Here is a 21,382-nt window from a genome sequence, read left to right on the forward strand (position 1 = left end):
ATTTGAATTATATAATATCACAAAGGGTTAACAGTTTTTCCTCATGGTCAATAGCATTACTTTAGTGATTTTTCCCCCCAGAAATATGATTTTGTCCTTTTCCCTTTTGTCCCAATATACAATGCAGTGCCTAGCATGAGAATGGGGTCAGCAAATGCTTAGAAAGTGAACATTGACGCTGACTTCCCGTACCCAGTCTATCTATGTACTAGGTTCCTAGGCACCAGACTTCTGACCACTTTCTGAATGTTCTAGCGCCTGCATCTTATAACACAGCTGCAGTGCACCACTGCATTTACTAAAGTGTTCTTTTAGGCCGTGGCTTAAAGGACTTTTTCCCCACTGAATTCAAGGTTAGACCCTATGACCACATTTATGTAAACTGGGTGGTTTGATGTTATAAATCAACTTCACGTTTAACAATTAGTACAAAACAGCACCACCCCCTTCCATGATTTGCAAATATACCAAATAAAACTAATAAAATTGATGAACAGAATGTGGGAGTCTAAGCCCATATTGGGTTCTCTGTCTCACTTTGCAACCTAATTGTTTTATGTTCACTGCTCCAACCTTAAGGGTGCAATCGGTTGACAAATAAAGGTGCTATATCCCTGCTCCAAGTGCCACCGGAATAAACCAGCAGACAAAGCTCCCTTCGCCCTCAGTCCCAAAGGGCTGGTCTGACCCATGGCAGAGAAGGGGCAGCCATCCCTCGCGGCTGGGGAGTCACGTCCTTAGAGTCGGTCTTCCCTGTCCTCCGTGGACCAGCAGTGCCTGTCTGTCCCTAGTATACAGGAACATTCTAGAAGCAGGAGCTTAGGTGCCACGGGAACGGGGCTGAGCAGGTAAGTGCTCCTGCGATGGTGCCGCCAAGCGGGCGGCTGGTGCCCAGAAGGAACTTTCCTGTGTCTCAGGGGCTGTTTCTGAACTTGGGGGTAGCGGGGCGGGTGGGGGTTGGGGGAAGATGCGTCAATGCCTTTATCGCCTCTTCCTCCACATATTGCTTCTTTAGACATGTCATAACAAGGAAATGGGGCCAGGGGACCTGGCAGCCCGCAGGCGCTGGCAGAAAGCGTTCCATTAAAGGGACAGACAGCACGCCGCGCCATCGCTGGTCTCCCGGGTCCTGTCTGCAGCAGTTTCGCCTTCCAGCCCAAGGACGTCCCCTATCTGCCGGGGGCGGGGCGCCGGACGCGCTGGGCACTCCCTTTCTTCTTCATCCCAGCAGCCTTGTCCCAGAACATTTGGCTTCCAGGTGGCTCCCCTTTAACTGCATCTGCCTGGCTTCCAGGGAGCGCCCTTCGCGAGCGCGCACCTTCCCAGGGCGCGAAGTACCGCACCCGCAGCTTCGCGGTAGGTAAGGGGACACCTGCTGCCTGGTCACAGCCTGACTGCGGTGTGATCTCACACCGGTTACCCCACTTTGGGCTCACCCACCGGTGCAACAGGACGATGATGGCGGGGCGAGGGGCCATAGCGGGTTCCTAGAGGGGTAAACGGGTGTGGGAACCACTCGCCCTGCGCGCACAGCCCAGAGCATTCCCCAGCGCTCCGAGGTTTCCAGCAAACTGCCTTCTGCTTAGCCCATGGGGTCTTCATGGGACTCGCAGAATTTCATGAACCTGAACGAATATTTTCATCCCACTAGAGAAAATGAGCAAACGGAACCTCCCCAGGTGTCCGGTTAAGTGGGACCAGGCTTCTCAATTTACCCTCTTAACTTCTTTTAGTACATGTGCTGCTGAAGCCAGTGCTCTTAACTTCTTAACCCCGCCCCCACTAAGCCTCCTGTTCCACAGGGGACCCTTGAGTACATGTTGTCTGATGATCTTGACCTTCTGAAAACCACCCCATTCTCCCCTAAACACCCCACACCTTTCCTCTCAGACCATGTAGGACTCGGCTGTGTGGCAAACAAATCACGTTTATGGTTGTGGAACAATCCCTTGTCTGCTATCCTTCTGTGAGAGGTGTCCAGGAATCACCAGAACTAAACTGCAGACAAGGGACTCCAGTACCCGGAAATATGGCGACGGTGGCAGATGAGTGAAGGAGACACTTAGAATAAGGCAGACATGAACTAGTTTGAGCTTTCCTAAAACAGCATGAGAGAGCCTGCTTTCTCGTGTTTTCATAAAATAAGGTTTCATCATGATAAAGTCAGGCTCGTGTAATTTTAAGATCATAAGGTACATTTCTATCCATTTCCGTCAACCCGTCGCCTGAACTAGACCCTCCTACTGTCCCCTCAATGCTATTATAATCTCTGCTTGCACCTGCTTCTCACTCTCATCAGTAGAATTTTCCCGTTTGGGGAAGGACCCTGCCTCCGTTCCCGATCCCCCCACTTTGGCTTTCTGGGAGATGGACACGTACCCCGTTTCCCCAGGTCTGCGATGCTCCCCCAGTCTTTTCCTAGGCTTCATTCTGTGCTGTGAATGTTTTGTCTGTGACTCATCTTGGCATCTCCATCAGTGTCCTTTCTGACTGGCCCGGGGACACTTGGTTATTTGTTGCCATCTGCCTAAAAACCCATTCCTCTGCGGGACACATGTCTCCCCCTGCAGCCTGGCCCATTCAGAAGACAGTATTATCATGAAGTTCACTATCAACATCATCACCACTGTCATCATTTGTTCCAACATATTTTCTGAGGTTTGGAAACCTCAGGTAAGATTATCGACAAAGGACAGGTGTCAGAGGATTTGGGCAGGTTTGTAAATTTCAGCCAGCGTCAAAGATACCATATGGGGAAAAGTGATGAGGAAACCCTCTTCTCTGCCTTAAGGGAAGGGAGGGAGGGAGGGGAGGATGGGGAGTAAAAGAAAAATGAATGGAAGGAAGGCAGGAAGTTGTCTTAGTATATTCTGATAATGTGAAGATGGATGATTTCCTGAAGAGGGCCAAAAATAAAAAATCCACTAAATGAATAGAAAAAGGTGGCCCTGGCCAGTTGGCTCAGCGGTAGAGCGTCGGCCTGGCGTGTGGGGGACCCGGGTTCGATTCCTGGCCAGGGCACATAGGAGAAGGGCCCATTTGCTTCTCCACCCCCCCCCCTTCCTCTCTGTCTCTCTCTTCCCCTCCCGCAGCCGAGGCTCCATTGGAGAAAGATGGCCCGGGTGCTGGGGATGGCTCCTTGGCCCCTGCCCCAGGCGCTAGAGTGGCTCTGGTCTCGGCAGAGCGATGCCCCCTGGTGGGCAGAGCGTCGCCCCTGGTGGGCATACCGGGTGGATCCCGGTCGGGCGCATGCGGGAGTCTGTCTGACTGTCTCTCCCCATTTCCAGCTTCAGGAAAAAAAAAAAAATACAAAAAAAAAAAAGGCCCTGGCCGGTTGGCTCAGCGGTAGAGCGTTGGCCTAGCGTGCAGAGGACCCGGGTTCGATTCCGGCCAGGGCACACAGGAGAAGCGCCCATTTGCTTCTCCACCCCTCCACCATGCTTTCCTCTCTGTTTCTCTCTTCCCCTCCCTCAGCCAAGGCTCCATTGGAGCAAAAGATGGCCCGGGCGCTGGGGATGGCTCCTTGGCCTCTGCCCCAGGCGCTAGAGTGGCTCTGGTTGCAACATGGCGACGCCCAGGATGGGCAGAGCATCGCCCCCTGGTGGGCAGAGCATTGCCCCTGGTGGGCGTGCCGGGTGGATCCCGGTCGGGCGCATGCGGGAGTCTGTCTGACTGTCTCTCCCTGTTTCCAGCTTCAGAAAAAATGAAAAAAAAAAAAAAAAGTGCAAACATTATTTGTATATAATTGAAGCAACCTGAAAAGCAAACAAAGTATGAAAACAATGTTTTAATTCAGTGGTAATCAGTAAATTGCAAGCACAAACCAGTTAAGACATCCTTACTTATGCCCATAAGGGTGATAAGAAAATTAAAAGTTGAAGTGAAGATTTGGGGAAAGCTCACACGTGACTGGTGTTAGCAGGAATTAGCACAGCGCTCTCGGGTTATATCTGCTGGCTGTGTCTAGTCAGATGGGAGCTGACTATCCCAAACAAATTGTTGCACATGTGCAAAGAGATGTACAGTACACGGGGATTCTTTTGCAGCAAGCACATATTTTGAAACAGCTTAAATGTTTATTAACAAATAATTGGATAAAGTGTTATATAAATAATGTCTTTTATGCAAAAGTTTAAAGTGCAGAAACAATACTTTAAAAAGTTTGAAGTGCAGAGCCCTGGCCTGTTGGATCAGTGGTAGAGCATCAGCCCAGTGTGTGGATGTCCCGATTCCAGCACACAGGAAAGCAACCATCTGCTTCTCCCCTCTCATTTCTTCTCTCTCTTTCTCTCCTTCTCCTCCCCTCCTGCAGCAATGGCTCAATTAGAGCGAGTTGGCTCTGGGCACTAGGATGGCTCCATGGCCTCTGCCTCAGGGGCTAAAAAATGGCTCTGGTTGCAATGGAGCAACAGCCCAAATAGGCCGAGCATCACCTCCTAGTGGCTTGCCAGGTGGATCCTGGTCAGAGCACGTGTGGTAGTCTGTCTTTGCCTTCCCAACTCTCATTAAAAAAAAAGTTTAAAGTGCTGAAATAGATACATGTGTCTGAAGGAGTGTAAATACACAAATGAGAATGATACATAAAAGCATGAGAGTCACTGGCTGGTTAGTTCAGTGGGACAGAGCGTTGTCCCAAACACCAAGGTTGTGGGTTTGATCCCTGTATGGGCACATAGTGGAAGCAGCTGGTGAATGCACAACTAAGTGGAATAATAAATAAATGCTTCTCTCTCCCTCCTTTCCTCTCTCTGTCTCTCTAAAATCCATCAATTAAAAACACACAAGAGAACACCTTCAGAATATTGGTCATCTCGGAGGGCAGAGGGAGGGGCAGCGAGAGGCTGAGGAGGCAAAAGACATCAATGGAATTCTGTGTAATGTTCTAACTTTCCAGTCAAACAGATTAGCTGCAGGGAAAATGCCGAAATACCCATTGCAAATGGTAGGCTTTTGTTCCATAACTCTGTACTTTTTCACTTAAACTCTTTGCTTCGTAACTGCGTAATATTAAAAACTGAATAAATAAATACAGTCACATCTGAGGTATCACTGTATGTCACATCCTTCCCTTTTCTAACACCAAGACGAGAGACACAATATTAGGCCTCATTTAAATGAAACATTTATGCCAATTGATGCCAATGGTTGTGCCAATTTCTGTTTAAACCTACTGGGATGCAGAAGGGTGATGACTGGGAGACAGGGACCTCAGCGGCAGCTGGGACAGCACTGGCTCGACACTGAGCAGGAAGTGAGTATCTCTTGAATCTGTCCTGCAAGTTGGTTCTTGCTCTGTGATCCTAGCACCCTTGTCTCTCCACAAAATGCTCAGGGGCTGACAGCAAACTCCCTAGGACAGAGAAAAAATTGCCTTGTAAATGACTGGCTTGTTTGAAGTCCTAGGAATTTCCAGACCCAAGAAGGAAGTTCAGAGTACCTTCCCGTGGGACAGCGGGGTAGGGACAGGACTCCTTCACGGTCTGACAAGGGAGGAAGAACGTTTTCTAGTAAGTTTGTCTACTTTGATGACAAAAATAAAATAATGTTCCATTTCTCATTCCATAAAAAATGCTTTCTGCATCTGATGCCTTTTCCCATTGGAGGGACATAAGCAACTGATTTAACATATTTTCTCCTACTTTCTTATACCTTAAGGGGAAAATGGGTAAATGTGCATTGTGTTAGCAGGGCATTGTGTTAATATCTCCTCCTTTGCTTTAAGTTCTATATGGACATTTGCAAGTATAATGTGAACTAGGAACTTAGCAATGGAAGTGGTTTCTCGATGGAGAATTCATCTTATTCTGAACTGGAGGTGCCCCTCAGGCCTTCCTGACTCTGTGTGGACACATTTTTTATTCTTTTCTTGTTTTTGTTCCAGAAGAGCATGGAAGGGCGTCTGAAGACCACATATGGAGCTTCGGCTGAAGGTAACAAAGTCCCCAGGGTCTCAAGGGGCACCGGTCCCTCACCTCCAACACAGTGACAGGAACCCAGTTATTTTAAACTGAAGAAGGAAAAAACAATGCTCATTTGTTCTTTCTCTTCCCCATCATCACCCCCACACACACCCGACCCCCACAGTACCGTGCTATCATGCATAGGATGTGTGGGGAAAAGTGGAAATGAAACTCCAAGTCAGAAGTTGGAGGCTTTTAAACTGAATTGAGAATAAAGTTTCTCTTGCCTTGTCCACTCTGAGCTGAAAAGTGGCAAAGTTCCCCCGAGAGATGTTAGCAATTGTGCTTGCCACAAAACACCCCACACTCTGCAGGAAAGGAGAGAGCAACACAGAGTAGAAGGAATTGAACAATGAGTTTTAGGAACCTACAGTGAACTTGGAAGCACTTGGGCTCATAAGAGCTCCAGAAATCCTCAGGCTCTCACCGTCCTCCGTCCTTTGAAGGTCTCAGCTCTTGGCTCAGTGGCGCCCTCTCCAACACCACTTTTGTTAACTTCCTGAAGTTTCATCAGCCAAGTAGATGATCTTTCCAACACACGTGCTTCTAATGGTCTTCTATTCCACTCTTCCTCAGCCGCCTGTCCAGGGTCACCTCCTGGACTTGGCCGTTGACATTAACTGTGACCTTTCTGCTGTGCCCGTTTCAAGCACCCAGCTCACCACCCAAAGAGCAGAGACCCAGGGACCCTCCACTGGTCCTCGGTGGGAGGGCACATCTGAGACTTCCTTTCCTCCCTTCTGCACAGATGTGCCTGGGAATGTGTGGCTGAGAAAGAGGTGGTAACCTTTTCCCACTTGTAACTTCTCAGCCTCTGCCTCCCAATGTCACATTTATTTAGCATGAAACTGGCCTAAGCACCATCCAGGAAGAACACAGGGACCTCCTTTCTTTGAGGAAAACTGTACTTCCCTGGTCTTGGTGAAGGGCTTGGAGCACCTCCTCAGTGTGGCAGTTATGCCTCTTGGCTGTGGGTGCAAAGTCGGTTTCTTATGTGGATTTCCAACGACCCACAAACCTAAAGCAGGGGTCCCCAAACTACGGCCTGCAGGCCACATGCGGCCCCCTGAAGGCATTTATCCGGCCCCTGCCGCACTTCTGGAAGGGGCACCTCTTTCATTGGTGGTCAGTGAGAAGAGCATAGTTCCCATTGAAATACTGGTCAGTTTGTTTATTTAAATTTACTTGTTCTTTATTTTAAATATTGTATTTGTTCCCGTTTTGTTTTTTTTTACTTTAAAATAAAATATGTGCCATGTGCATAGGGATTTGTTCATAGTTTTTTTTATAGTCTGGCCCTCCAATGGTCTGAGGGACAGTGAACTGGCCCCCTGTGTAAAAAGTTTGGGGACCCCTGTCCTAAAGTTATCAGCAAACCCTTGTATGCCTTTAGATGTGACTGTTCCCCTGGGGTGGGGGGGCATGGCTCTCATGAAATACCATGAGGGTCCGTGACCAAAAAATCTGAAGAATCACTGACTTAGTCTTCTTTCTTTCTTTCTTTTTCTTTCTTTCTTTCTTTTTCTTTCTTTCTCTCTCTCTTTCTTTCTTTCTTTCTCTTTCTCACTCTCTTCTCTTTTTTTGTTTTTATTTTTTTATTTTTACAGACATCAGAGTAGAAGATAACCAGTCTGCATCCTCCCAGCTGAGGATCGTCCTGGTGGGCAGGTCTGGTTGCGGGAAAAGTGCCACCGGGAACAGCATCCTTTGCCGACCTGTGTTTGAGTCCAGGCTGGGGGCACAGGCTGTGACCAGGACATGCGAGGCAGCCACGGGCACGTGGAACAGGAGGAGCATCCTGGTGGTTGACACTCCCTCCATCTTTGAGGCAAAGGCCCCGAACCAAGACATGTACAAGGACATTGGGGACTGCTACCGGTTCTTGGCCCCAGGGCCCCACGTGCTGCTGCTGGTGACGCAGGTGGGCCGCTTCACGGCCCAGGACACAGTGGCCGTGAGGAGGGTGAAGGAGGTCTTTGGGGCAGGAGCCATGAGACACGTGGTGATCCTCTTCACCCACAAGGAGGACTTATGTGGGGGGTCCTTGCGTGAGTACGTAGCCACCACGGACAACCTCAGCCTGCGGAGCCTGGTCCAGGAGTGTGACAGGAGGTACTGTGGCTTCAACAACCGGGCCACCGGGGAGGAGCAGAGGAGGCAGCTGGAGGAGCTGATGGCTGTGGTCGAGAGTCTGGAGCGACAGCACCAGGGAGCCTTCTACACAAACGACCTCTTCTTCGGAGCACAGCTGCTCCGGGAAGGCGGCGGAGAAAACCACACGCACTACCTGGCCGAGGTGCACAGGTGCATTGAAAAGCAAAAGCGAGATCTGAAGGAGCCGTGTCATGGGACGTCCAGGGTGTTCCTCAGCATCAAAGAGTGGATGCTCTCTCACATTGGGATAACTGCTTTTCTTGTGATATGCATTTTGATTCTTTTTGCCGTTTTGATTCACTTGGGCATTACTGGTGGATACTGAGCGTTTTCAGCTGACTTCTCCCATTGGCTTTCATTTTCAGACTCACCATCTCTGTCTATGTTTGTAAGTGACCTAATTTGCTTAGTACTTAGTCTCAGTTTCTATTTATTTTCCTACGTCAGACATGTCATTCATGTTCTCCAAGGGCTTCCAGATAAATAAAACTCAAAGGAAAAAATGTTTCTTTTTTTGTTTTATTAAAAATTATCAATGTATATAATAAATGAACTGGACACCACCTTGAAATCTTTGGGAAGAGTAGGCTTTGCAGGAAGGAGGGTGAGCGGACTGTGGTGTTTACTCACTGTTGACGGAGAAGACATAGTATATGAAAATCTAGTAGAAGAACTCCTCACTTTATTCAGAAACGCACTCTGGTGTCATCGTAAGCTATAAGGGAAGATGCACATGGCTTCCCCCATCCCAGAGAGGTTGATGATGTTTGGGGGACAATTCTGGAGGTTGAAGGGTCCTGGGAGGGAGGAAGAAGGGGACTTGGACTTGAGGGGAGGAGAGAAAAGGGGTCACAGAGGTGGGGTGGGTGGCACCTTGGGCAAAGCAGAGGCAGCGACCGGGAAATAAGGGTCCGGGCAGCATGGAGCAGGGGCAGAGAAGGGGCAGACCACACAGTCTCAGATTTTGTGCCCTTTAAAGCTTGGAGAGATCTTTCAGTAGATGTGAGATAAAATTCTAAGGCAAGAGGATTTGGTTTGAGAGCACCTGATTGTTTGAACTTGATATTTGCTTTAGACTTTGTTTCTATTTGACATGGGTGGCTCAGTCTTGGTTTCATAAGGAAGTTTGTTAGTCCATATTTTAGCTGACTATTGACTTACAGCTATAAGCCAACGACTGATTAGAATTGTTTTGCAAAAGGTCTATAAATGGGACATGATGTCCTATGTACAAGCTTTCACGTTGTTACAGAGCAAAGATTCCACTCAGATAGGATCTAACTTGATGGTTCAAATAGGGGGAGAGATGTTACTCTCTGCCCAGACAGTAAACCTCAGAAAGGGAGAAATGAGGGAATGAGTCTTTTAAACACTCTAAGTCAAGGGTCGGGAACCTATGGCTCGCAAGCCAGATATGTCTCTTTTGATGGCTGCATCTGGCTTGCAGACAGATCTTTAATAAAAATAATAATAATGTTAAAAATATAAAACATTCTCATGTATTACAATCCATTCATTTCCTACCACTCATGTTCATGGTTTATGGTGGCTGGAACCAATCACAGCTGTCCTCTGCGACAACACCAAATTTTTATTGGATAATGCGTAAGGTACACAGGTTGTTGTATGGCTCTCATGGAATTACATTTTAAAATATGTGTCGTTCATGGCTCTCTCAGCCAAAAAAGTTCCTGACTCCTGCTCTAAGTCCTCCTTCTGGAAGCCACAAAGGTGCTGCGGCCCCAGAAGCAATGGAGAATTAATGCCAGCCCCACCCGGTGTGGGCAACAGGAGCAGCAGGGGTACTGCCCCAACTCCATGTGACGGGGTAATCTGGCATTTTAAAAACTCAAGTGGCTAGCCCTGGCTCTGTAGCATAGTTCTGATATGCCAAGGTTATGTGTTCGATCCCTGGTCAGTGCACATATAAGAATCAACCAATGAGTGCATAAATAAGTAGAACAACAAACCAATGTTTCTCTCTGTTGCTCACTAAAAATGAATCAATAAAACAATTTTGTTAAAAACCTCAAGCTACAGAAGATGTGCATTCCCGATGTCTCCTCTCCCTAAAATGTTGTCAAGGACAAATGAAACATCTTGTCTTCTCTACAATTATTAGTAATATTTTTTGTTGCTGCTGATCTCTTTTAATTAAAAACCCTAAAATGGCATGCCCACCTGGATGTTACTTAAGCAACAATCAGTAAGGAACTGATACTGAAGCATCTTAGTTGATATTGAAAACAAATTCTGTTACCCAGCAAGGAATCTTTCCCCTTAGGGCCACAGTCAGAGCTAGAGTCAGATAAAATACATTTATCAGGACCTCAGCACCCGGGTCTTGCTCAAACCAATCAAGCCACTGGCTGTGAGAGGGGCAGTGGAAAAGGTGGAGAAGCAGATTGTCGCTACTTCTGTGTGCCCTGTCCAGGAATCGAACCCGGCATGTCTGCACACTGGGCCAATGCTCCATCCACTGAGCCACCGGCCAGGGCCCTAAACACTTATTAACATGATCTGAGCTTGGAACTTGGTTCAGGTATAAAACAGTTGGGGTAAAATTGCAACCCCCCTCTCCCCAAAAGAAGAACAGTTTTAGATGAAGAGATGATAAAAGAAAATATTGCTTTGGTAATGGAAAGTTTTGTTTAAAAGTTCTATTGGAAAATTTTAAGAAATGACTTAAAAATTTTAAAGTGTACAGATCTTGAAAAATCTCCCACAATGTTACCAAACAATTGCCCATAGAAGGCAAGACCTTTTTAATAATTTCAGGGGCTAATTGATTTAAATTTGAAAAATTGCAAATATTTTTCTTTAGAACTATATGAGACTTGGAATATAAGAAACTGGTCAAGTAACAAACAGTGTATGTCTTGAAGGATTGCCAAATCTATGTAGAAATTTATAAACTCAGTGGAAACATTTTAAATTAGTGATATAGATATTTTTAAATCCTTTGAACCTGTCAGATGAGAATTTTATCATTATTTGGCACAAATCCTTCATGATGGAAACATCTGCTGAAGACCCCAGTGGCAGACCCGAACGCAGACCTATCCAAAAAGGGACCACAAGGACCGTCTCCAGGGCCCTTCCCTGTGATGCAGAGAACAGGGCGGGACAATCCCTGGTGCCATGTTTACAACAGAGGAGTCAGCGCAGCTGAATAACCCAAGTAAGAATCCTCCTCCCATCTGCGCTGCTTATGGGAATGTTCCTGTCTCATCCAAGACATCAGCAGGGCTTCCACCTGTTTGAGGCTGGGTATGCGGGACGAAGAGTCAGCTCTTTATCGTGCATTCTCATTGCTGGTTGTCTCAGTGTGCTGACACTGCCATCATGGTGAGTGGTACACCATCTTGTTCCAAATTCCTGGTGAACAGGAGACCTCACTAAATGGTTTCCACCCGCCCCTTTGGAGCCTTGCTGAAACTGGGCTCAGGGTACTTCCCCACAGCATGGAGAGTTCCAAATCTGTCTTGTTCTTTTGAGAACTTTCTGAGCTCTCTTATTCAAGCTGCCTTCTGCGTCCTCGATCATGAGCCACTGTCCTCTGCTTTATCCATTTCGTATATACTTGACATTCAGTTCTGCGGCTGGTTCCCACAATAACTACATATGTGAAGCATTCAGTAGCCTTTAGCTTGTTCACAGGAGTTTGAAATCACAGGGAAGGGTCCCACTGACAGGACGCAGCGTTCCTGCACCAAGCTGACTGTCTCCCTCTGGAAAGAGGAGGAATTCAACTCTCCACACTCCAGGAGGGAGAGTCTGGGATGACACCTCATAAATTCTCTCCTTCTCACAGAAGGCAAAGGGCTTGAGCTCTTTTGTGATGTGAGACCATATTCTATTTTTTTAATTTTTACTTAAAAAAAATAGGGAACAAACTGTCACCCTTTTATGAGTCATTTCGTTCCTGCTCTTTGGTTGTCCGGTGGCCCCTGTGAGCAACAGGCTCCCTTTCATCCAGAGAGAAGAACAAAGACACCTGACTGTGGCCTCTAGTCATTGCTGTGGTCCCCACACATCTTCTAACCCACCCCACCATCCTTTAAACATTATTTCTGTAAACAATAACCTGTTGACTAACATGTGACTCAATAAACAGCCCGTTTGCTTCAGAATTCTAGAATTTTACTGCAGCAGATTCTGACTTTAGGAACTTGAGACTTTTGGGACCAGGAGATTTTTAGATGACAGCTGCCAACAGTCTCTTATCCCAGAGACGCTCCTTGCTCTCCCTCTCAATGGCGTCAGCCCCCTACAGTTGCTCTATTGGAGGAAGGCAATGGTCATTAAGGAAGTTGGCAGGCACCACAACTGGGTAAGTTGAACAGGTATGCACCATGAGTCCTCAGTCTCTGCCCTTTGGACTTCGTGCCATTTAAAGCTTAGAGAGGTCTTTCGTGGTATCAGTAGGTGTGAGATAAGAGTCTAAGACCAGAGGACTTGGTTTGAGAGTACCTGATTGTTTGAACTTGTTATTTGTTTTGGACTTTGTTTCTGTTTGACATGGGTGGCTCAGTCTCAGTTCCATCAGGGAGTCCATTAGTCCATATTTTAGCTGACTATTGACACACATCTATAAAGCCAATGACTGATTAGAATTGTTTTGCAAAGGTCTGTAAATGGGACAAGATCTCTTACATACAAGCTTTCATGTTACAGAGCGAGGATTCCACTCAGACAGGATCTACATTGATGGTTCAAACAGGGGGAGAAATGTCACTCCCTGCACAGACAGGGGGGAAATGAGTCTTTTAAACACTCTAAGTCCTCCTTCTGGAGGACTCAGAGGTGCTGCGGCCCCGGGAGCAATGAGGGGATTAATGCCACCCCCACCCTGTGTGGCAGCAGGAGCAGCAGGGGAACTGCCCCAACTCCATGTGAAGGGGAATCCGGCACTTTAAAAACTCAAGTGGGTCTAGCGTGCGGAAGACCCAGGTTCGATTCCCAGCCAGGGCACACAGGAGAAGCACCCATTTGCTTCTCCACCCCTCCACCGCGCCTTCCTCTCTGTCTCTCTCTTCCCCTCCCGCAGCCAAGGCTCCATTGGAGCAAAGATGGCCTGGGCACTGGGGATGGCTCTGTGGCCTCTGCCTCAGGCGCTAGAGTGGCTCTAGTCGCAACATGGTGACGTCCAGGATGGGCAGAGCATCGCCCCCATGGTGGGCGTGCCGGGTGGATCCCGGTCGGGCGCATGCGGGAGTCTGTCTGACTGTCTCTCCCTGTTTCCAGCTTCAGAAAAACGCAAAAAAAAAAAAAAAAAAAAAAAAAAAAACCCAAAAAAAAAAAAAAAAAAAAAAACACCTCAAGTGTCTGGCCCTGGCTCTATCCATTGAGTCAGTGGCCAGGGCCCCTGGTATCCAATTTCTTATCTGTGACTATTGAAAAGACTCAGTTCAGAATCTTCTGGCAGCAGGAAGGGGCTGTGTCTCCCAAGTTCCCCCAGCTGGGTGTCCTAGCTGTGTGCGGCTGCTGCTTGTTCTCTCTGCTGCTTGTTCTCTCGGTTGTTTGATTATTTCAGGCTCTCTCTCCATCTCAGCATGTGGGCTGAGGAAAAACGTTTTGGGGGGTGCTTCTTGTTCTGCAGCGTTTGGCCTTGACCTTCTTGTCATTTCGAGGCTGTGTTTGACGTTGGCTACAATTTTTTAAATTTTTTTTATTAAGTAAGAGGTGGGAAGGCAGGCAGACAGACTCCCACATGTGCCCCGACCGGAATCCATCTGGCAAGCCCCCTCAGGGGGATGCTCAGCCCATCTTGGTCCAATGCTCCATTGCTCAGCAACCGAGCAATTTTAGCACCTGAGGCAGAGGCCATGGAGTCGTCCTTAGCACCCGCGGCCAAATTGCTCAAACCATTCTAGCCATGACTGTGGGAGGGGACGAGAAAGAGAGAGAGAGGGAGAGAGAGAGAGAAAGAGAGAAAGAGAGATGGGGAAGGGGGAGGGCAGGTGAAAGGGGAGAGGGAACAGAGAAGAAGCAGATGTTCACTTCTCTAGTGTGCCCTGAGCGGGGATTGAACCCAGGAATTCCACACGCTTGACCAACGCTCTGCTGCTGAGCCGACTGGCCAGGGCTGTGTTTTGTGTTTTTTTATGCATGAAAGCTTGTATTGTCTTACTTTTTAAGGTATAATATCCTCCTGTAATTTTTACATAGTACTATTTATTTTCTTTTTAAATTAAATTGATTGGGGTGACATTGATTAATAGCACTATATAGGTTTTGATTGTACAGTGGTATGATACATATGGTACAATGGTCTGTACATTGCATTGTGTGCCCATCACCCACAGTCAGGTCATCTGCAGTCTCCATATATTTGACCCCCTTTATCATATGGCCCCTCCTCTCCATCCTGCTGGTAACCAGCACACTGTGGGCTGTGTCTATGAGCGTTTGTAAAACTGGTCCCTCTTCTGTGTGCGTTTGGTCTTCTGTGGGAGGGTGAGCTCACTGTACCCAGGGGTCTGGGGACGCTCTCGGGCAGGGGTGGTCTCAGGACCCACTGAGCTCACACCAGCATGGCGGTCTGCCCGTTCCCCTGAAGACTTCAGGAGCCCTTCAGGTCCTCTGTCTCTCTCAAAAAACCACAATTTAAAATTTTTCTTGTAGTGTTGTGTAAGTTGTTGACAACCGCTAAATTCAACGGCACAGGTCTAAGCTCAGAAAGAGTCAGGGCAGAGAGGATGCGGTGTGTGTGGGGGAGGGGTTGGAGGTTCTGGGAGCCCAGGGCAGAGAGCGGGTGCTGAGGAACAGGGTCAGGCAAGGATCAGAACGTCTCTCTGAGACACCCTTCCCCCTTTCGCTCGTCACCGAGGCCTCTGTGGTCCACCAGGACAGGTGTGAGGTGGGGTGGGAAGGCCGTGTTCTGGTAAATGTGCACGAATGCAGAAGGGCAGCCTCTGGGTGGTTGTGGGGATGGAACATGAGGAGACCAGAGAAAAGATGGAAGAGAGGACAGAGGCGTGGTGTGAGATTCCTGGTCACAATGAGCTTCATGGCTGTGTGTCTCAGGGCTGCACAGGGCTCTGTGCTTGGAGGGGCCCCTTCTTGGTTTAATGCTCTGTAATATGATCTTGAACTCCTCTATTATTTTTGATCAAAGTGTCTGGTAGTTTCCTTTAGAGCCAAACCTTATGAATTACAAAGTTGGTCCTGAATGGTGTCTTTATTGGAAGTTAAAAAACTATTACCTAGGGTCCTTCAGGGTGAGATAAGTTCTTAATGCCAATAACTGGTCCAATGATATGGTCATTAACACCATCGTTTCCAAAGCTAGCTGCTTCCGTCCATAGGTACTCACCCTACTGTCCACCACTTCCTGTCGCATCGGGTCCTCTTAGTGCCCATCCTCAAGCTTAAGCACTGACTGATCAAACTTTTAATCTAGTGAATCAAAATGTATAATACTCTCAATAATTTTATGGTGATGCAAAAGAAAACTAGAACATCCTGTCAACTCTGACCACTGCAACAGTCTGCCTCTCACCTGGAAACAATCTTGAAAGCCTGTTGATCCACCCCCTGGGTAAATCTCAGATAAGCTGCCTGTCTGGCCTGCGGTGGGAAGGGCGGGAAGGAAAGGTGCCTGTTTACTTGTTGGTCATGCTGATTTTTAAGCTTGCAAGAGCCCTATGGAAATAACCAGAGAAGCTGTGTGGTCACTGAAAGTCTTTTCTCCAGCCTCTTCTTTCTCTTTTCCCCTGGATACCAATGGTTTAGATCTCCATGGCTTCCTGTCTGAGTTTTGTTAATTTCAGAATTGGTAACTTGAGACCCTCCTGAAAGACCACAATCAAAACCCAGATTGTATAATCACTAACAAACACCCCAAGGATACGCCAAGTCACAGACCCAACTCCCTTCTCCCAGAATCCCCTGCAGTCTCCCTCTGCACTGGGGAACACTACCAGACACTGTGTCTGGCTTTCTGGGCAAGACTAAGGTCATTTCCCAGGTGCAAATCCCAGAGGTCGCTGGCTTCAGCCCAAATTTGCTGGCTTGAGCAAGGGGTCACTGGTTTGGCTGTATCTCCCCCCCTCCACCCCTGTCAGGGCGCATATGAGAAAGCAATGAATTAGCAACTAAGGTGCTACAAGTATGAGTTGATGCTTTTCATCTCTCCCTTCCTGTCTCTCTATCAGTGTCTGTCCCTCTCTCTTTCTCTCACAAAAAAGAAGAAGAAGAAGAAAAAGAAGAAGAAGAAGAGAAGAAGGAGAAGGAGAAGGAGAAGAAGGAGGGGGAGGGGGAGGAGGAGGAGGAGGGGGGGGGAGGAGGAGGAGGAGGAGGAGGAGAAGAAGAAGAAGAAGAAGAAGAAGAAGAAGAAGAAGAAGAAGAAGAAGAAGAAGAAGAAGAAGAAGAATAATTACATCATTAATAAGGGCTTCTTGTATCCACCATATAACCCAAACACCGACTGTAGCTTTGGAAATTTTGGTACCAGAGCAGGCTCACCGAGGAAAAGGTTTCAACTTGGCAAAACTGAAGCAGCCAGCAGGTTATGGGGCAATATTTCTGTCTCTTTAAAGGCAAACAGTCCTCCACGGACCCCACCCACTCCGAGCTCCCTGGCTCAGTGTTTTGGGTAGTTCAAGCACTTTCCCCTTCCTCAAAGTTAAAGCATAAGCACCAGCTCAGAGGACTACTTTGGAGAAAACCTGAGAGCTCCTCAACCTGAAGAATAGAAGGTGAGTCTGGCTGAGAGGGGCCTTGAGGACAGAGCTGTGAGAGCAGGAGGTCCAGGGAGTGAGCAGGGGTGGGTCTGGTCCAGGAAGGAACCAGGGACCAGGGACTGGCCCGCAGCTCAGCAGGGAGATGCTGTCAGGGTGGCCATGGTGAAAGGCCGGGAGGGGGAGAAAGGAGCATTATTAGCACAGTGTCATACGTCTCATGTGTATTTACTTATTATTAAACTTTTATTGATTTTATAAAGAAGGGTAGAGAGACAGAGAGAAAGAGATATAGATAAAGGGAGGGGGGAAATCATTCATTTGTTGTTCCACTTCTTTGTGCAGTCATTGGTTGATTCTTGTATGTCCTTGACCTGGGATCAAACCCGTAACCTTGGCATATATGGGCAATGCTCTAACCAACAGGGCTCCCAGCCAAGCACGTCTCATACTTAACAGGACACGTGTGCTGACTGGTGCATCTCATACATTTGCTGTTGTAACAAGGCTGCCTGAGTAGCCTTCCTTTTTCCCCAATAGGATATTAGTGTCCCCAAAGCAGGTTTTTACAGCTCAAAGACAATTTAGAGACTACCCAATCTAAACCCCTCTCCTGACTGAAGAAGAAGCCGGATCCCAGGGTGAGCAGGGACTCTCCAGGGATACCCTCATCTCTGATAGCAGAGGACATCTAGAATGTGATTTGTGGAATCATTTCCATGATTTAGCAGAGAGAGGCTGTGACCCCAGTAGTGTGACCTATGAGGTGGGGAGGGGTGCCCTGAAGGAGGACAGGCTATTCTGGAGAAACAGTGCATGAGAAACCCTCCTGGGAACTCCCTCAGTACAGGCTTCCTGCCAGTTCTCCACTCAGCAAGAGTGTGGACCCCCTTCCCTGCCCTCTCTCCATCTACCTCTGATCCAATGGGATTTTAGAATCACAGTCCTGAGAAGACACCAGGAAGAGGCGCCGTGTGCAGTGGTTAGAAGGGGACGTGCTGGTCAGACAGACTTGTCATTGGATTTCTGCTCTGCCTGGTACCTGTTAGCACTGTGACCTTGGGCAAGTGTCTCAGCATTTTGAGGACACATCAATGTCCTCATTTTAAAAAGTGACAATATTTTTATTCAATCTTAAGAACTAAGTTTTTTATTTTATTTAGAAAATGAATTTTAACAGAGTGACATCAATCAATAAGAATACATAGCTTTTAGGTGAACAGCTCTATAGTGTTTGAACTGTTGATTGTCTTGTGTGCCCATCACCCAAAGACAAATCATTCTCTGTCACCGTCTATTTGTCTTATGTGTGATATTTTTATGTAACCACACTTACTAGTCCTTTTCCTCATTCTATTTCAAATCTTAGAAATATCTCCCTTAACACCAGCTTACAAAGAGATTAACCATGTTTGTTTTATTATTTATATGGATTCGATTTTACATGTAGACTTCTCATTCACATGGCAGTTGAGTGGCATGAGGCACAGGTACCATCTTATCTTTTCTACGTGGTTCCACGGTTACCCCACAGTTGCTCTACTAACCGTCTATATCCTTATGGATGTGAGATGCTGCCCTCAGAATCTGAAACACAATGCAATTGAAGTGACTCTAAGTGCATATATTACAATATGATTAACTTGGTCTATTTTAGAATTTTCAGTTTTCATTTCTCTGATCTCTCCATTCGTGAGCAAATATCATTCTGCTGTAATTACGGAAACTATGATGTGTGACTCCTGGTGGAGCTAGTCCAACCTCTTTGTTCATTTTCTTGATGGTGCCGGATCATTCTTTTTTCTTCATCTAAATGACCTTTGTAACCCATTGTTTTATCTTTATGATCACTATTTAACTTTCTAACCTACTATTTCTCACCTGCAGGAAAAAAAGAGTGATGGCAAGAAAACTTTAATTTAGGTTATATAAAATCATGTTGGAAAAGTATCCATTGATTTCAATCTTATGAAATGCTTTCAACACAAGTCAGTGTTGCATTTTGTCAGGTGTCCTTTCTGCATCTAGTTAATTTTCTTCTTCTATTAACGTGGAATGTGTTGTGACAACCAATTTTCTCATTTGAACCATCCCAGTATTTTTAAAAGAAGTCACACTTCATCATGGTGCATTACATTTTTTGATGCCCAATAAATTATTTAGGATTTTGTAATAATATTTCCAAATGAGACATGTTTATAGCTTTATTTATTGGTGAAATGTTTGTTAGGTTTTGGGATCAGTATTATACTTGATTCATAGAGAAAATTGTAATTTCTATTCTTTTTTATATGAACAGAATCAGCTTATGTGGCGCTGAGATGATCAGATGTTTAAAAGTTAGATGACTTTCCCTGTGAAAGTACTCTGACCTTGTGCTCCTTTGTGGGAAAACACTACTTTATTATTTCTTCCACAATAACTGAGCTGTGTCTTCCCTCTGCTCTCACTGGTGTCAATGTCATAAACTATTACACATTTTCAGAGAGGAAAGAATGAGGAAAAGAGATTTGGGAATGGTGCCCTCTTACCTAAGTAAACCCTTCCCCCTCTCCTTCCCTACATTAAGGTCTTGTGGGCACCTACACCCCAGAGCCTCTTGACAAGAACATGGCTGGCCATCAGGACAACACTCTGAGGATTGTCCTGGTGGGAAAAACAGGGAATGGGAAAAGTGCGACAGCAAACAGCATCCTTGGGAGAAGTGAATTTGATTCTAGAATTGCTGCCCAAGCTGTTACCAAGGAGTGTCAGGCAGCAACGCAGAACTGGAAGGGGAGGAACCTTCTTGTCGTGGACACCCCAGGGCTCTTCGACACTAAGGAGACACTGATGACCACCTGTGAGGAGATCAGCCAGGTGGCCTGAAGTCCTCACCTGGGCCTCACACCATCCTCCTGGTTGTGCAGCTGGGCTACTTCATGAAGGAAGAGTATAAAACAGTTGCGTTGATCAAGCACATCTTCGGGAAGGCAGCTATGAAGTACATGATCGTCTTGTTCACATGCAAAGATAATTTGGGGAAGGGTCAGAGCCTGAGTCAGTTTATAGGAGAGGCAGACATGGACCTAAAGAACATCATCTGGGAGTGTGGGAACCGCAGCTGTGCCTTCAATAACAGCCCAGGTGCAGACGAGGCTGAGAGGGAAGGTCAAGTGCAGGAGCTGGTGAAGCTGATAGAGAAGATGGTGCAGGAGAACGGGGGGACTCACTTCTCTGACGCCGTATACAAGGACATAGAGGAGAAGCTGAGATGTCAGGTAGAGGATTTGAAGATAATCTATGCTGAGCAACTAGAGAAGGAAATTAAACTAGTAAGGGCTAAATATATCAGAGCAAGAAAAGGAGGAAAAATAAAATACCTAAAGATGAGATATGATGAACGCATTAAAAATATAGATAAAGAAGCTGGAAGGAATGTATTTAAAGAAAAGTTAAGTGGTTTTTGCAGTATTCTCTAAAAAATATGGCATACATTTTGAAAATAAGGTAAATTTTACTTATTCTTCTTCTTAAATTACTTTAATTCTTAAATTACTTACTTCTTAAATTAGATTTGTGAATATGGTAGGTTGTATTTTCTGAAGACGGCCATAACACTATCCTCTATCCCAGTGGTCCTCAAACTTTTTTGGGCCATGGACCAGTTCAATGTCAGAAAATATTTTCACAGACTGGCCTTTAGGGTGCAATGGATAAATGCACAAAATAAAATTATGCGACCGGCGTAAAAACTGTGGTATTTCTAATATAATTGTCGAATTTACGAGACAAGCATCAAGAGTGAGTCTTAGACGGATGTAACAGAGGGAATCTGGTCATTTTTTTTTAAATAAAACATCGTTCAGACTTAAATATAAATAAAACGGAAATAATGTAAGTTATTTATTCTTTCTCTGCGGACCCGTACCAAATGACCCATGGACCAGTACCAGTCCGCAGCCCGGGGGTTGGGGACCACTGTTCTATTCTACCTATTCTTCTTGTAATCTGAGCTTTTTACTCTTTCTGTGGAGTCTGTATCCCCTGCCTTTAAATTCAATGGGTTTTGTGACTGTTTTCATAAATAGTGGGTGGTTGTGGCTTCTGAGGTGGGATTAGGGACAAGGCCTCCTTGTTCTCTTGGGGTGCTTGCCCTTGGAAATTGGCCACCATGTTGTGAGGAAGCCCACGTGGCCCGTGGACTTGGAGTCTCTGGCCCACTCCCCCTGCTGCTCTTACATCAGCCAGCAGAGCCTACATGGCTGCCATGCATTGGAGGCAACATGGACGTGGGTTCTCCTGCTGCCAACTAAGCACTGCACATGGAGCCTCAGAGAGCAAAGAGGAGCCGCCCACTGCATCCTGCCCCGCCCCCAGATTCCTGTGAAAATAAATGCTTGTTGTTTTCACCATGAAGCTTTGGAGTTGTTTGTTACACAGTGATAGCTAACCTGAAGCACCTTCCCAACTCAATTTTGCCCATCCCAACAATGCCAGCACACTTAAGAAGTTACAATATTGACATACTCTGGTAATAATATATCATTGAGTTCACAGACTCAATTTAGGAAGATTCAGATAAGAACTCCTGCACACACCAAG

General features: G+C 46.5%; 1 protein-coding gene and 1 pseudogene across 7 annotated transcripts; both read left to right on the plus strand.

Annotated features, from left to right (window-relative positions):
• Positions 1 to 20,399, plus strand: part of LOC136307826 (GTPase IMAP family member 7-like) — a 128,451-nt pseudogene extending 108,052 nt beyond the window's left edge.
• Positions 715 to 8,611, plus strand: LOC136308667 (GTPase IMAP family member 5-like). Of its 7 annotated transcripts, none has more exons than XM_066236254.1 (5): positions 720 to 848; positions 1,016 to 1,360; positions 5,398 to 5,507; positions 5,882 to 5,930; positions 7,568 to 8,611. In XM_066236254.1, the coding sequence occupies exons 4-5, from the start codon at positions 5,888 to 5,890 to the stop codon at positions 8,437 to 8,439; spliced, it is 915 nt and encodes a 304-aa protein (XP_066092351.1). In that variant the 5' UTR covers positions 720 to 848; positions 1,016 to 1,360; positions 5,398 to 5,507; positions 5,882 to 5,887; the 3' UTR covers positions 8,440 to 8,611. The 7 variants fall into 7 exon arrangements, with proteins under 7 accessions (XP_066092349.1, XP_066092351.1, XP_066092350.1 ...); XM_066236253.1 differs by having other exon boundaries at positions 1,016 to 1,356; XM_066236255.1 differs by having other exon boundaries at positions 1,016 to 1,356; positions 5,885 to 5,930.
• Positions 20,400 to 21,382: the final 983 nt, after the last annotated feature.

The sequence above is a fragment of the Saccopteryx bilineata genome, chromosome 6 (genome assembly GCF_036850765.1).
Source record: "Saccopteryx bilineata isolate mSacBil1 chromosome 6, mSacBil1_pri_phased_curated, whole genome shotgun sequence".
NCBI lineage: Eukaryota > Metazoa > Chordata > Mammalia > Chiroptera > Emballonuridae > Saccopteryx > Saccopteryx bilineata.

Excerpts from the sequence above, each read along its gene's own strand:
- LOC136308667 (XM_066236252.1), top strand. The coding sequence starts at position 5,888 with ATGGAAGGGCGTCTGAAGACCACATATGGAGCTTCGGCTGAAG. Across the intron at positions 5,931-7,567 it reads ATATGGAGCTTCGGCTGAAG|ACATCAGAGTAGAAGATAAC; the intron begins GTAACAAAGTCC and ends TTATTTTTACAG.